Source organism: Ambystoma mexicanum, chromosome 4p (genome assembly GCF_040938575.1).
Source record: "Ambystoma mexicanum isolate Mex_15411 chromosome 4p, UKY_AmexF1_1, whole genome shotgun sequence".
Lineage (NCBI taxonomy): Eukaryota > Metazoa > Chordata > Amphibia > Caudata > Ambystomatidae > Ambystoma > Ambystoma mexicanum.
The window spans coordinates 299074224-299086571 of NC_090927.1; the positions used below are offsets into that span (position 1 = coordinate 299074224).

Here is a 12348-nt window from a genome sequence, read left to right on the forward strand (position 1 = left end):
TGCGTACCGTTATTTGTTGATCGGACTGATAATGCGGAATTTGCAGTAGTATATTCCGAATTCTTTCTTCTGAAGGAAAGGTCAACCCCTCTTGGGTATCTAGGATTGCTCCTAGGAATTGTTTTGAGGTGCTTGGAACTAGGCTTGACTTTTTCTCGTTGATTGAGCAGCCTAACTCGTGGAGGAGGTCGATAGTCCTTTGAATGTTTGTCCTGCAAATTCCTGGGGTTTCCCCCGTTATGAGCCAGTCGTCCAGATAAGGGTACACTGGGACTGTCTCCCTACGTAGGTGTGCAGCCGCCACCGCCAGTACCTTGGTGAATACCCTTGGTGCTGAAGCTATCCCAAAGGGCAGTACCTTGAATTGGTAGTGTCGACTGTCCACCTTGAAGCGCAAGTACTTTCTGTGCGCTGGGAACATGGAAATATGAAAATAAGCATCTTTCATATCCAAGGTTTCCATGTAATCCCCCTTTTTTAGGAGGGGGATTACCTCTTGTAGCGTGGTCATACGAAATTTTTGGGGCTTGACATACTTGTTGGCAGGCCGTAAGTCCAATACTGGGCGCATTGTCAAATCTTTCTTTGGCAAAAGGAAGTAAGTTGAATAAATACCCTTGTTTACCTGGTGTCCCGGGACGAGTTCTATCGTGTCCTTTTCTAGCAGAATGGTGATCTCCTCGAGGAGAATCTTCTGATGTTCTAAGGAGTGTACTCTTTGTCGTGGAGGATGGTTCCGGGGACGCTGCAGTAGCTCTATATAATCTCCTGTGGATACTGTTGACAGCACCCATCTGTCTGATGTGATCCCTTCCCAAGCCTGGGTGAAATTGGAAATGCGTCCCCCTACTGGGGTTGCGTGAGAAGAGACCCTGAACTGAGCGTCACTGCTTTGGTGGAGGCGTGCCGCCTCCTTTGCTGGGGCTGCCTCTGCCTTTACCACGACCTCTCCTATTACCCCTGCCGTAACCCTGGATAGACTGTTGGTTGTTGTTCCACTGTGTACCCTGCCCCTGGGAATAGTTAGATCCTCTCTGGGAATTTTGGCCGCGTGGGCGACGTAAATTACTATTCCCTCTCTGGTTAGGGGGTTTATTGGTTAACTGGCCAAGGGACTTGAGTGTTTCATATTCGTCCTTGGCATTTTTCAGTGCGTCTTTGACCGCCTTACCAAACAGATCGGTTTCCACCGGTTTGTCCAACAATGATGCCTGGGTTTCTGCCTTAAAACCAGACTGCCGTAACCACGCATGTCTTTTGATAACAGTGCCCTCCGCTTTCAATCTGCCTGCGTTGTCCGCGGCGTCGAAGGTTGCTTTCAAAATGCAACCAGACACGGCTCTACCCTCTGCGGAAATCTGAGCTAACTGGCCCTTTAAAGGTTCAGGAGCAGAGGCTATGAGTGCCGCGACTTCTTCCCACTGATGGCAGTTGTAGCTGGCCAACAGGGTGGTGGAGTCAGCAATCCTTGCTTGATAGGCAGACGTTGAGGCTACTTTCCTGCCGAAACCGTATAGTTTTTTGCTCGCCTTGTCGGGAGGAGCTTCGGACGATGACAAGGGTGTTCCAGCCCTCTTACGAGTGTTGGTGACAACTAGGGAGTCTGGCTTCAGATGTCCTCTTATATAGAGAGGGTCAAACTGGGCCGCCCTGAAAAGTTTTTCAACCCTGGGATTGACTGCTCTGGTGAGGTTCGGGTTCACCAGGGACGGATCTATTCTCCGCTGAATGGACTTAAGGATAGGGATGGTCTGGGCAACAGGCCTCCTTTCTCCAAACTAACTCTTCTGCGAAGTCCCTTTCCTCCTGGACACCGTGGGTGTCAATGTGGAAATGTTCTGCTGCGCGAGCGAGAACCTCATTTAGGAGGGGTTGGTTATCGACCGGGGAGTCGGTAACCGGGGCTTCGTTCTCTACCGGGGAATCTACTCTGGATGTTTCAGGGTCCTCCTCTTCTTCTTCCTGGTCCTCATCATCCCCATAGTAGCCCGTCCCGGTTTGCTCTTCTATCATACCAAATTCTTAGTCCTCACCAAAGGAAGCCTCTCCTTGATACCGTGAGTATGGTCTTGCGTAAGGCTGTACCTCGAAGGGTTCTGACCTCATCAGAGTTTCAAACCGGGGCTTTTTACTCAGGTGGATAGGATCAGTAGAGCCTGAGGGTGTGGCCCCTTGTGGATCATACGAGAGGAAATGTTCTGGATTTTTATCATAAAAATCAGCCAAAGAAGACATTCTTGACATGACCCTATCTATGTCTTCACTGGACCATTTTTTGGAATTGGGAATGACTCTCTCAGCAAGTCTATGGGATTTATCTTGAGTAGCTTTGCTGGTTGTAGACCTATCAGCAGACCTGGTTCTGTCTGTCTGTTTAGGGGGAGTGGAGTGTTTCACAGGTGTGGAAGAATGTACAGGTAGTTTCTTCTGCTGTTTTCCCCCCTCCCCGTGCGTGGAAAAATGTTTTCCCTGTCCTTTAGTGGCTCCGGAGTTTTTCGACGCCTGGCGTCGAGGATCGGGGGTGGTGTCCCTGTCCTTCGAGCGTGGGGCCTCGCTGGCTTTAACTGCAGGCTCCGACTCCTGAAGCGCGGCCTGGGGGTGGAAGTCGTCTTCGTCTTCCGACGATCGAACTTCTGTTAGCCTAGGGAGCGAGGCACTCTTGGCAAGAGTGGATGATTGCCTGGAGTCATGCGGCGATCTTGATCGAGAGCGCCCAGAGGACACCAAATCGGACCGTTCTGTTTGTGCCTCTTTCCGAGAACTCGACGTCGTCGAGTCTCGGTTGGACTTAGTGTGTTTAGTGTGTGTAGTATGTGAAGCGCTTGTGTCGCCGGGGGTCTTCCCCATAGCCGCCCTGCCGGACGACCTTCCGAGGTCGGGGACCTGCGCTCGGCTGTCTTTCGACGCCGTAATGCCCTCGCCGTCTGAAAGTACGGCGTCGCTGCCATCGCTGAAGGCGCCCTCCGCTGCCATGGCCGCCTGCCTGGCATGGTGGGCCCAACGCTTCGTCGAACGGTCCTCAAGTGTCTTAGGTTTAAACCTACTACACGCTCTGCAGTTCGCTTTGGGGTGGTCCCTCGGCAAGCAGAGATTGCACGTGGCGTGCCTGTCGACCCAAGGGTATTTGCGATTGCACTTGGGGCAGAATTGAAAAGGGGTACCCTCCATACGCACCTTGAGGCAGCGGGCAGTTAAGTGTAGGAAATGTATAAGGTGTACCTATATACCAAGAGTGTAGAGTATGTACCACCCCCCACTCTCCCTACTTGCAGGGCAGAGGCCAGAGGCCTACCAAGGCCCGGGCCGAGGCCAGCGGCCTTCCGAGGCCCAAATCCGTCATGCAGCAGCCGACGGTCGATTTCTTCTCCAGCCGGCGTCGAGTGTCGAAGTTCGACGTTGGGGTGGGGAAGGATGTCAATAGATTAATCTTTTAAATTTTTAGCAAAAGTATGGCTAAGGCCAGGGGACTCCGCAAAATGCTTCTGACCAGTATGGCGGAAAAAAACAATCTGAGGATCCTAGACGCGTGAGGGATCTTGGGTACAGTGGACGTCACACTAGGGCTAGTATTACTGGCACGCCCTGTGTCGACGCCCATTTTCGAGTTTCTAAAAACAAACTGTAATACTCCGCAGCTTCCACTAGATGTCGGCCTATGCACAGCATGTGATCTAAGCAGATTCCACAAGCCTCAGAAATATATATATAAAAAAAAGTTTATTTACTTACTTGGAGTATTATAGCTTTAAAAGAATGTTAAATAAACATATGTATTTTTATATCTACCTGTGTGGATAATCCATTGCTTCACAAACTCTTGCTTTTGTTAACTCTACACAAGCTTCTGATCTCCTTAGTCTAAGCCTTGCTTACTGCTCAGCCTTGTTAGCATGTGAGTTTGCTTAGACTTTCGTGTTAGACCTTTAATAGTCCACTAAGGTTGGCTTGCCAGAACCCTACACCAGTAGTGGTTATGAAAGACCTCCTAGCACCCACACTCTTCAGTGATGTAGTCTTTTCCCAGGCGCCTTACATACGTCAAACTGAAGTGCATGTTCGAGACTGGCCGAAGGCCTTAAAGCCTGATTTTAGAGTGCCTAGAATCCGGTCTTGGGGTGGCTGTTTTGAAATTATTGTTCAGGACTGCATGCACCACAAGGAGATTTCTAAAATAAAGAAATGTGTGGCCGTCTGGGGAGAGATGGATGGGGGTGGGGGGGAGGTGGGGACATATCAATTAGAAATATGCTTAAAGAGAGAGAAAAATGAATTGTCAATTAAATTCAGAGATGAGCTCTTTACATAATCAACCCCAGAATTACTGTTTGGTATATTCAGAGTAAGCGGGTGCTTTGCTATTACCCAGCCGTGGAGTCCCTGAACAGAGCAGAGTGAATAAGCAGTGCAAGCTAGCTAGCCCATGGATTGTGACCCAGAGATAAACAGAAATTGTGCAGCAGTCAGAAGAAAAAAAGAAACTGAACGATCATGCTTAGTGCGGAGGCACTGTAAATAAGAAAAGGAACTCCGAGTTACAGGGAAGCAGGAGCACTGGGTCAATGGACCACCATGAAAATGTTGCCCGATTCCAACATGGCAGACCTGAACCGTATACGCTCGGGCAGCAGAGGCTGGGGCATGGACTGACTTATCAGTGAAACACCTGCATGCAAATGCAATCAGTGGCAAACTAATGGGGAGGAAGTTAAATCATTATTCAAGGGTCAATTCAGAGTAACAGAATAGGAAAGTCAACCAACACATCTGATCACTAATCCACTATCAGCACTTATTTAAAAAGTAACTAAAGCCGCAATAATAGGCAGGCTTTAGGACAGTGTTAGAGAGTGGTGGTGGTTGTGTAATGAATAAAGAAGAAAAATCTGAGAAGATCCAGTGTTTGGCAAGCCAAGAATGCCACTAAGCAACAGTCATATAGAGAAGAAGGTGGCTGAGCCAGTTAAACTACAGAATACAAAACCAGGTTGAATGGACGGCCTAGACTAGGAGACCTACGGAAAGCCAGGGCCTGGAAGTTGGCAGGGACCAGACCTTGAGAAAGTAGTCAGATGAAGGCCAGCTGTAGGCCTTAGCCCAGACTCTGGTGGCAGTTGTGTGACCACTGGCCCAAATAGAGACGGCTTGCTGAACTGTCAGAAGTCAGGTATCCTATTTTGAAGTGCACTCATTGGGGGAAGGTTTCTCACCATATCAGCCACAAAACCACCTCCCCATGGCAGGAGAGTTCTAATGCAACACTTGTCGCCGGCACATTTGTGGTATACATCACTTTTGCGGAATGGCAACTTTGCTGAATGTTTTTGCTGCATTATATTTGCCGGTTTTATTTTTTTATCACAAACTGGTAGATGGTAAGTTGGGGTAAGGTATATATTGGGTTGAGGTGAGGGGTGGAAGTAGAGGTAGTGTGGGGTCTCCACCTGCTGTTTGTGGTAAAAAAAACATCAAATTTTACTAAAGCAAATTCGTCGAATTTGCCATTCGGCAAATAAAATGCGGCGACGCTTCATAGAACCACATTTGTGAGGCCATTGCCATGTTCGATAGGCAAGGGAATGCCAGGGCAAAGCCCAAAGCTAAGGACCCATAATGCGGTCACCCAGGAAATGGAGAATTTCGATAGGAATGGGCCTTGTAAGCAAAGTCCATTTACATTAGCTCATTACACTGAACTGGTTTAATTTCTTCTTCCCCCTAACTGTTTTGTTTTGAAATGGCACTATTGAATTGTATACCCATCCCAGAGGCCATCCCCAACACCCTTTAGTTAGAATACAAATAAAAATGTTGAAGAATAGCTGTTGTGTTCATGTTTGTAGCCACATGTGACAAGAGATAAAAAGTGTAAAGTATGGTCCTAAATGATGTACCCTCACTATGAGTGAACACTAATTGTGGTGCTAAAGCAACCACACGTCACCAAAGTGTAATCTATGAGCCAAAACATACTGTGGAGCTGAAGCACCACAATCTAAACATGACGCTTGGACTCATTTTTCAATTAGTTGGATTCGTAGCGCTATTGACGAAACCCATCAAGTTTAAGACCAATATTTTATATTATTTTCTGAAGCTCACTTTTCTTTTTGAGAAATCTGCCAATTGAACTGAAATATGGCAATAGCCTTGGTGAGGGATCACCACTTGTGAATTTTTCAAACACATTTTTGATGCAGCCTCACTAGAAAGTATTTTGACATTTTAACTGTAAAACATTTCACACCTATGGTGAATTGCATATAGTATTTAGTAACTGTCTTGAATTGCAGATAGTATTGTTGCACAAACTTAATGAATATTGTTTGACTAATACAATTATAACCAATATCCAACACAAATTAAAGGAATTTCACATAGAAATGGAGTATCAAATTCTGTAGGTATGCAGTTTCCTTTCCCTGACCAGTTCTGAAATCATTGAAGGGCCTACCTGGCCTCACCGTGCTGTGCACTTACTTTCTCTTAATAAATGTATTGCAATTTTAAGCGGGAAGTTAGCAATTTTAAAGTGAGGATAACATTCTCCCGTGCACCAGCCTGTGTGTGCCGGCCCTTCTTTTCTGCTCCCCAGCTGTCCCTCACTTTCTGTGTGCATACTGCACTATCATGTATACATGTGGTGCCTTACAAAACACCAAATAAATGTACCCTAATGGGAAAAACAATTGAAAGAACACCTTAATCACTTATTATAAGACCCATACATTCACAATATGTTCGAAACATACCACAGTTGATAACTTAAAATGACTAAAGGGCAAAGTTCTACTGGGCAGAAGCAGAGTGTGCCCACCCACAACATGCCCATTACTATATTACTTACATAAAACATATGGCACTCAATGTCCTCTTCCTTGACAAACAGCAGGAAGATAGCTCTAGGAATGGAACACTGCCTTTTTTTGAATTGTGTGGTTATAGGCTAAGCGTACAGAAGTTACTATTGTATTAAGTGAGCAACTTATTACTCTTCTCTTCGGTCATTTAAATTCCCAAAGCAAAGGAAAGACTAACCGAAGTAAAGACTATCGGGAGGGTGGCAGTAGCAACAGCTTAAACGAGTCAGATAAAAGGATCCAGTGTACCAACTACTCATGTCCTGGAGCTGGTATCCAGGATTAACCCCCACAGAGCATGCATGGTAGCCCGGGAGGCCTTTCTAAAAAAAAAAAAAAAAAAAAGATTGACATGCACAAATACTGGGGTTTCACCCACTTCACCTCTCTTGCCTGCCCCTTCTCTGCATTTCCATACAATCTTAAATAAACTGAACATTCTGAAACATGAACTTGTACTCAATATTTCCCCTTTATTCAGATTGCCTTATAACAGAGGTTTCATCTCCCATTCTCCACTTCCAGGCCGGCTCACATCCGTCACCATTCCACATGCATCTATCTCTGCCAACCTTAAACTTTCTATATGTTGAGCCTATCTTTGGTATGTCTTATCTTATGACTCTGTACCAGTAAGAATCTAGAGGCCTTGCAGCAATGGCAGGCATCCCCTCCACGAAAGTAGATTTTCAACTATGCCATTGCAAGAGCCATCCGAGAAAAATAAAAACACAACTACATTTATAAAATGGACTACTTATGCCGGTCAGGTAACTGGTGCTATATTAAATGGGGGTAGGCTAATAGATTAATATGAATTCCTACAAATATAGCTCTTTGGGGATTGAGGAAGTGAGAATGAGGGAGTGAGGAGGAAGGAGAAAGAAGAATGAGGCCAATGAAAAGAGGAAGTAGGGAGAGTGAAAGGAAGGGTGGGGAAGGAAAGGGGGAGAGATGGAGAGGAGGGTGAGAAACAGGGATTCAGAGGAACGGATGTAGAGTGGAAGAGGGAAGTAAGAGCAAAGATAGAAGCACAAGAGGTTGAGGGAAAGAGCATATGAGAGAGAAGGGAGGTATTATGGACATAAGAAGGGAGTGGGGTGAGACGAAAGGGAAGGAGAGGAAAGAACAGGGGAGAGAGAAAAAAGCACAAGGAGGAACAGAGAAAAACAGTTTGGGGGAAGAGCGAGGGGGATGATACAGTGAGGAAGAAAGAAGGTGGTAGGTTTGAACGAAAAAATAGGGGGCAGGCATAGACAGGTAAGTGGGAGATAAGGTAGAGAAGAGTGTGCACGTTTGCTGCATAAGGGGTTCTTATATTGCCTGGCTTTTGTCATTTGGATTGCACCTTGATGCATTGGGTCATGTGAGAGGGAGTGAGGTAATTATTGGGGTAGCAACAGGAGAACAACTTTGCTGTTGATAAAATGGTACAAAGCAGATAGGAGAAACTGCTCTGCTGCGGGAAAGCATCTACATTTAAGTGAGTGGTAATGCGTGTGCGTTCAAGGGTCATTTCCAGTTACTGGGTGGTCGAGTTGATTTATGCTAGATGGTGTTGAGAGGCACCAACCTGACCACAGGAGCAAAGGCGTGCAGAGGTGGTTCAAGTATTCTAGTTTGTGTGTGGTGTGAAGGTCAAGGGCAGGGCAAGGTTGTAGGTTTTGAGATGATACTTGATAACTTTCAAGGGTAGACTAATGTGGGGACGAGGTTATGTGGTAGAGCTGTAGGATTGTTCCATGGATTTTGTGTGGAGAAACACGGATATTGGTTAGGGTACAGTTAGCTGTTAGTATTGGCTCAATTGAAAGCAGAGACCAGACCAGCATAATTATGTTTTAAGTGCATTCCCGTGTCCACTGAAGGTTTGCTGCCCTAACGTTTAGAGGAGTTGGATTACAAGTGCTCTAATAACTCTGGTTTGTTGGTGGCTGCCTCGGCCTGGAGTGTCATTCCGGTTTACTCTATTTTGGCAGTTGGTTGGCGTTGGCTGGCATGTCTACGGTTTACATAAAAACAAGTTATTTTGCGTGAAACCTGTGTGTGATCTTAATTCCTGCGTTGTTTCATTTCTATGAAACTTTTAAAATATGATACTATATGTCTGTGCAGAAGCTGAGAGCTTTGGTAGTGTATTTTCTTGAGATATGTCCACGATGGCTGCCTATCAATGTGCCAGTGGTTGCATAACGCAGTGATTCCTTTAGTAATTGCACTTCACAGTTTGTGTCAAACTTGCAAATGGGGCAGGCTGGTTGAAGGAAGGAGATATGGAAGCTTAGGTTAGTGTGCTTGGTGTTTCTGGAAGACAGTTTCATTGTTCTTAACTTTTTAAACTACACTAGAATATGTAGTAAACAGTTGGCTGTAAACATGTTGTAAATTATACTTTTCTATTCCATGAAACCGCATGCTAAATTTCCCATTTGATTATCTGAAACAGAAAGCTGCACCAGTAGCAATACAATTCAAAACTAAGCATTTCTCTGTCCTTTGTTCAGCAAGGAGTTTCTGGTACAATATGATCATTCCTACAGGCAGAACCTCTTCGCTCTCTTATTAATATTCTAAAGAAAGGTGAGGTGCCCGTCCTTACCTGTAATTATTCTTGTGCATTAAATGTCCAAACTGCAACAAATGTTTGCTCAAATTTGCCAGTTGAGGAAGCGTGGATCCGCTGCTAAGATCTTTAAACCATCCTCCAGGAAGATATCCTACTATCTAACCAGTTAATAAAAACAAAAACAAAAATAGTTGGTAACAGGTAGAGACAAAATCACATTTTAAGCAGCACATTTATCTATTCATATTGTTTCATATCGTGGGGACCTTACTCAAATCAATGTCAAGAACACTGCATAGCGAAAAGAGATTGGTGGTAGCAGGTCATATGCTGATAACCAGCAACATAATCAGACACTATTTATACAAACATCTCATAAAGTCAAACTAGAAAACCATCTTATTTACAAAACATTTTATGACCATCGCAAAAATGGTGCTGTGATTTAAAAGAGCCCTAAAGCCCTATTGAGGAGGGGGTATATGGGATGGGGCAAGGGAGGAGTCAAAGAGAGTGGCCATAGAGAATTTGACAGCCAGACAAGATTTTACTTACGGTACTTAAGGTACTTGATAAAGCGTGACCGATGGGAGGGGTAATGGAGGGCTGTACTTTACAAACATGGTATAACACCTTATTTCAACTGTATAAGGGGTATACAATTGAAACAGTCCAAATAAAATGCAGCAATAAAAATAATGTGCATGCAAAATCATTATACAAGGAAGGATAAATAAAAACAGATATGAGTTGGCCCCCAACAGAAACTCCTGTAGAAGGGTTTTAACTTTCATAAAACAAACCAAGAAGGGTTGAGTAGCTCAACCAAGGATTATGGAAAATTGGGGTCTTTTTGCATGACTGTGTACTTCTACGTCAGACTGTCTTTGCAGCTGCAGTAGGGACACAAGTGTCACCATTTGCCTAAAATGATGGCTGTACTTTTTAAAGCCCTGTTCATGATGACGTGTTCTTACTTGAGCCTTCTTCTACCTTCTTGGGTGGGGGAGGTCTTGATGGGTCTTTTCCCTTAGAAAGCCTGTGTTAGGCTCTCTGAGTGCCTCAAAGGACAGGAAGTGTGGGGGAGGTAACCGAAACTCCCCTGGCCTTTGTCCTGCAGTGTGCCGGCCTGGGACACGTTCCAACTGGGAAGCTGGCTGTCTCCCTGGAACAGCCACCCCCCAGATTTGCATGAAAGGCTTGAATGGCGATTGGAGGGCCCAGCCCTTTTCTTGCATAAAAAGGCAAGGGTCCTGGAGCTGAACCTCAGAGTTGACTATTGAACTGAAGAGATGAAGAGGAATTCGTAGAAGGACGTCCCAGCAACTTCCAAGTGACCACCAGAGGCGGTAAGTGACCACTGAAGACCTGCCACCATTTTCCGAGCAGCAGGAAAGATTGCTTGAAAATGACTTCCTCGCCTGGACTGGTGGGCTTGACCAGTCAAAATACCACCTGCATTTTGCACCATCTCACAAAGAGCTGCAACCTTCACGGGAACAAACTCCCAATACCATGGGACCTGTGCCATTTTGCAGTGTAACGTTGTGTGAAGCACAAATCCGGCTGAAACCTTGTGGGCAGTCTTCTGGGCCTGCAGTGATACTTTTCCACTCCTTGAAGTTCCCTCTGCTGAGTCGTGAATCGAGAATTGCAGAAAAGTCTTCAAAGAACTGAAGAAAAGTCTCCCGGGTGACAACCATTGCTAAACCCAAGCCTTTGAAGGGCTCCAACGCACCAGTGCCACAAGGATCCACTGCTTGACGTCCCACTGTTGGAGTGCATCTGTCGGTTCTCTCCAAAGTTCCTTCTTCAGCCATCCAGGTCAAGAAATCCGAACCATGGACAACTGTCGCCTCACCTTGGGGACCAAACTGCTACACCAGGTTCTTCATAGATAAGGTACTGTTTCAAACCTAGGTACTTAACTTGGTCTTGCAGCCTTGCTCAGGTGTCTTTGGAGGGCTGCAGTTAAGCAGTTACCTGCACCCCCCTCCAGGGCACTGCAAGGAAGGCATGGTATCAACAGTAACACAGACACACGTCACCAACTTTCAAGGGTGTTTATTGAACTTTCAAAAAGGGGTGATAAACGCCTATCTTAACCTAAATCTACAGATGGGAGCAAGCTACGACCATCGAATAATAATGCAGTCCTAGTGGATTTTTGTCAAAATAAAGGGGCCTATACTAAAAAACCTATTGCCAATCCTTATAGCTAATTTACAAATAGTGTGGAGTAATGTTCATGAAAAAGAAAAGTGTTCACAGAATAATATGTCAGAATGTTCGGGCCGTTGGCCTCCCTGCCCCACGTTTTTAGCACGGGGTAAGGCAGTTCACTTGAGCAAAGCCCACACTCTGGCTTCTTCGGCACAAGGATACAGTTCTATTTCCAGCAACAGGGCCTTCTGTGCCCAAGTCTCTCTTCTCATCAAAGTCTCTTGATTCAGAGGGCCTGATGCACTAGAAAATAAGATCCACAGTTCTGTTGTTCTTATAGTATTCAACTCGGGTGCTTCACCCTGGATCCTCCTCAAGCGAGCTCAGATCCCGGTTATATTATGTTTGTTACTGCGTATCCCCCTCTTCGGGGCTCAGATTCTACTTTTTACAAAGTTCAGAGAATATTTGTTTTCTTGGTTTACTCCGGAACCCCCTCAACCGGGCTCAGATCCGTCCCATTTTCAAATTAGTTTCCCTCAGCCGGGCTCAGACCAACTGTAGTTCACCTTGGTTTATCGAAGATTTTCAAATGTGCAGAGGGTTTAGCTTGACCCGTTGCAGGACCACTTCGATACAAACATCCGTTTTACAATACAGTCGCCATTCAGTTGGATACCTAACAGACCTTCGAATGGGCACCCTTGTGGCGTCGCACCACTCCGTATATGGTATCTCACTTGGGTTCCCCAAAGTTCATCC

The 12348-nt window shown here is 45.6% G+C and overlaps 1 protein-coding gene across 2 annotated transcripts in view; it reads right to left on the bottom strand.

Moving 5' to 3' along the window:
* Window positions 1-12348, bottom strand: part of GCFC2 (GC-rich sequence DNA-binding factor 2) — a 945959-nt gene that overhangs the window by 17623 nt on the left and 915988 nt on the right. For both annotated transcript variants that reach the window (XM_069605850.1, XM_069605849.1), the window contains exon 17: window positions 9457-9581. In XM_069605850.1, coding sequence (XP_069461951.1) covers window positions 9457-9581 — 125 coding nt within the window. The remainder of the gene's footprint in view (window positions 1-9456; window positions 9582-12348) is intronic.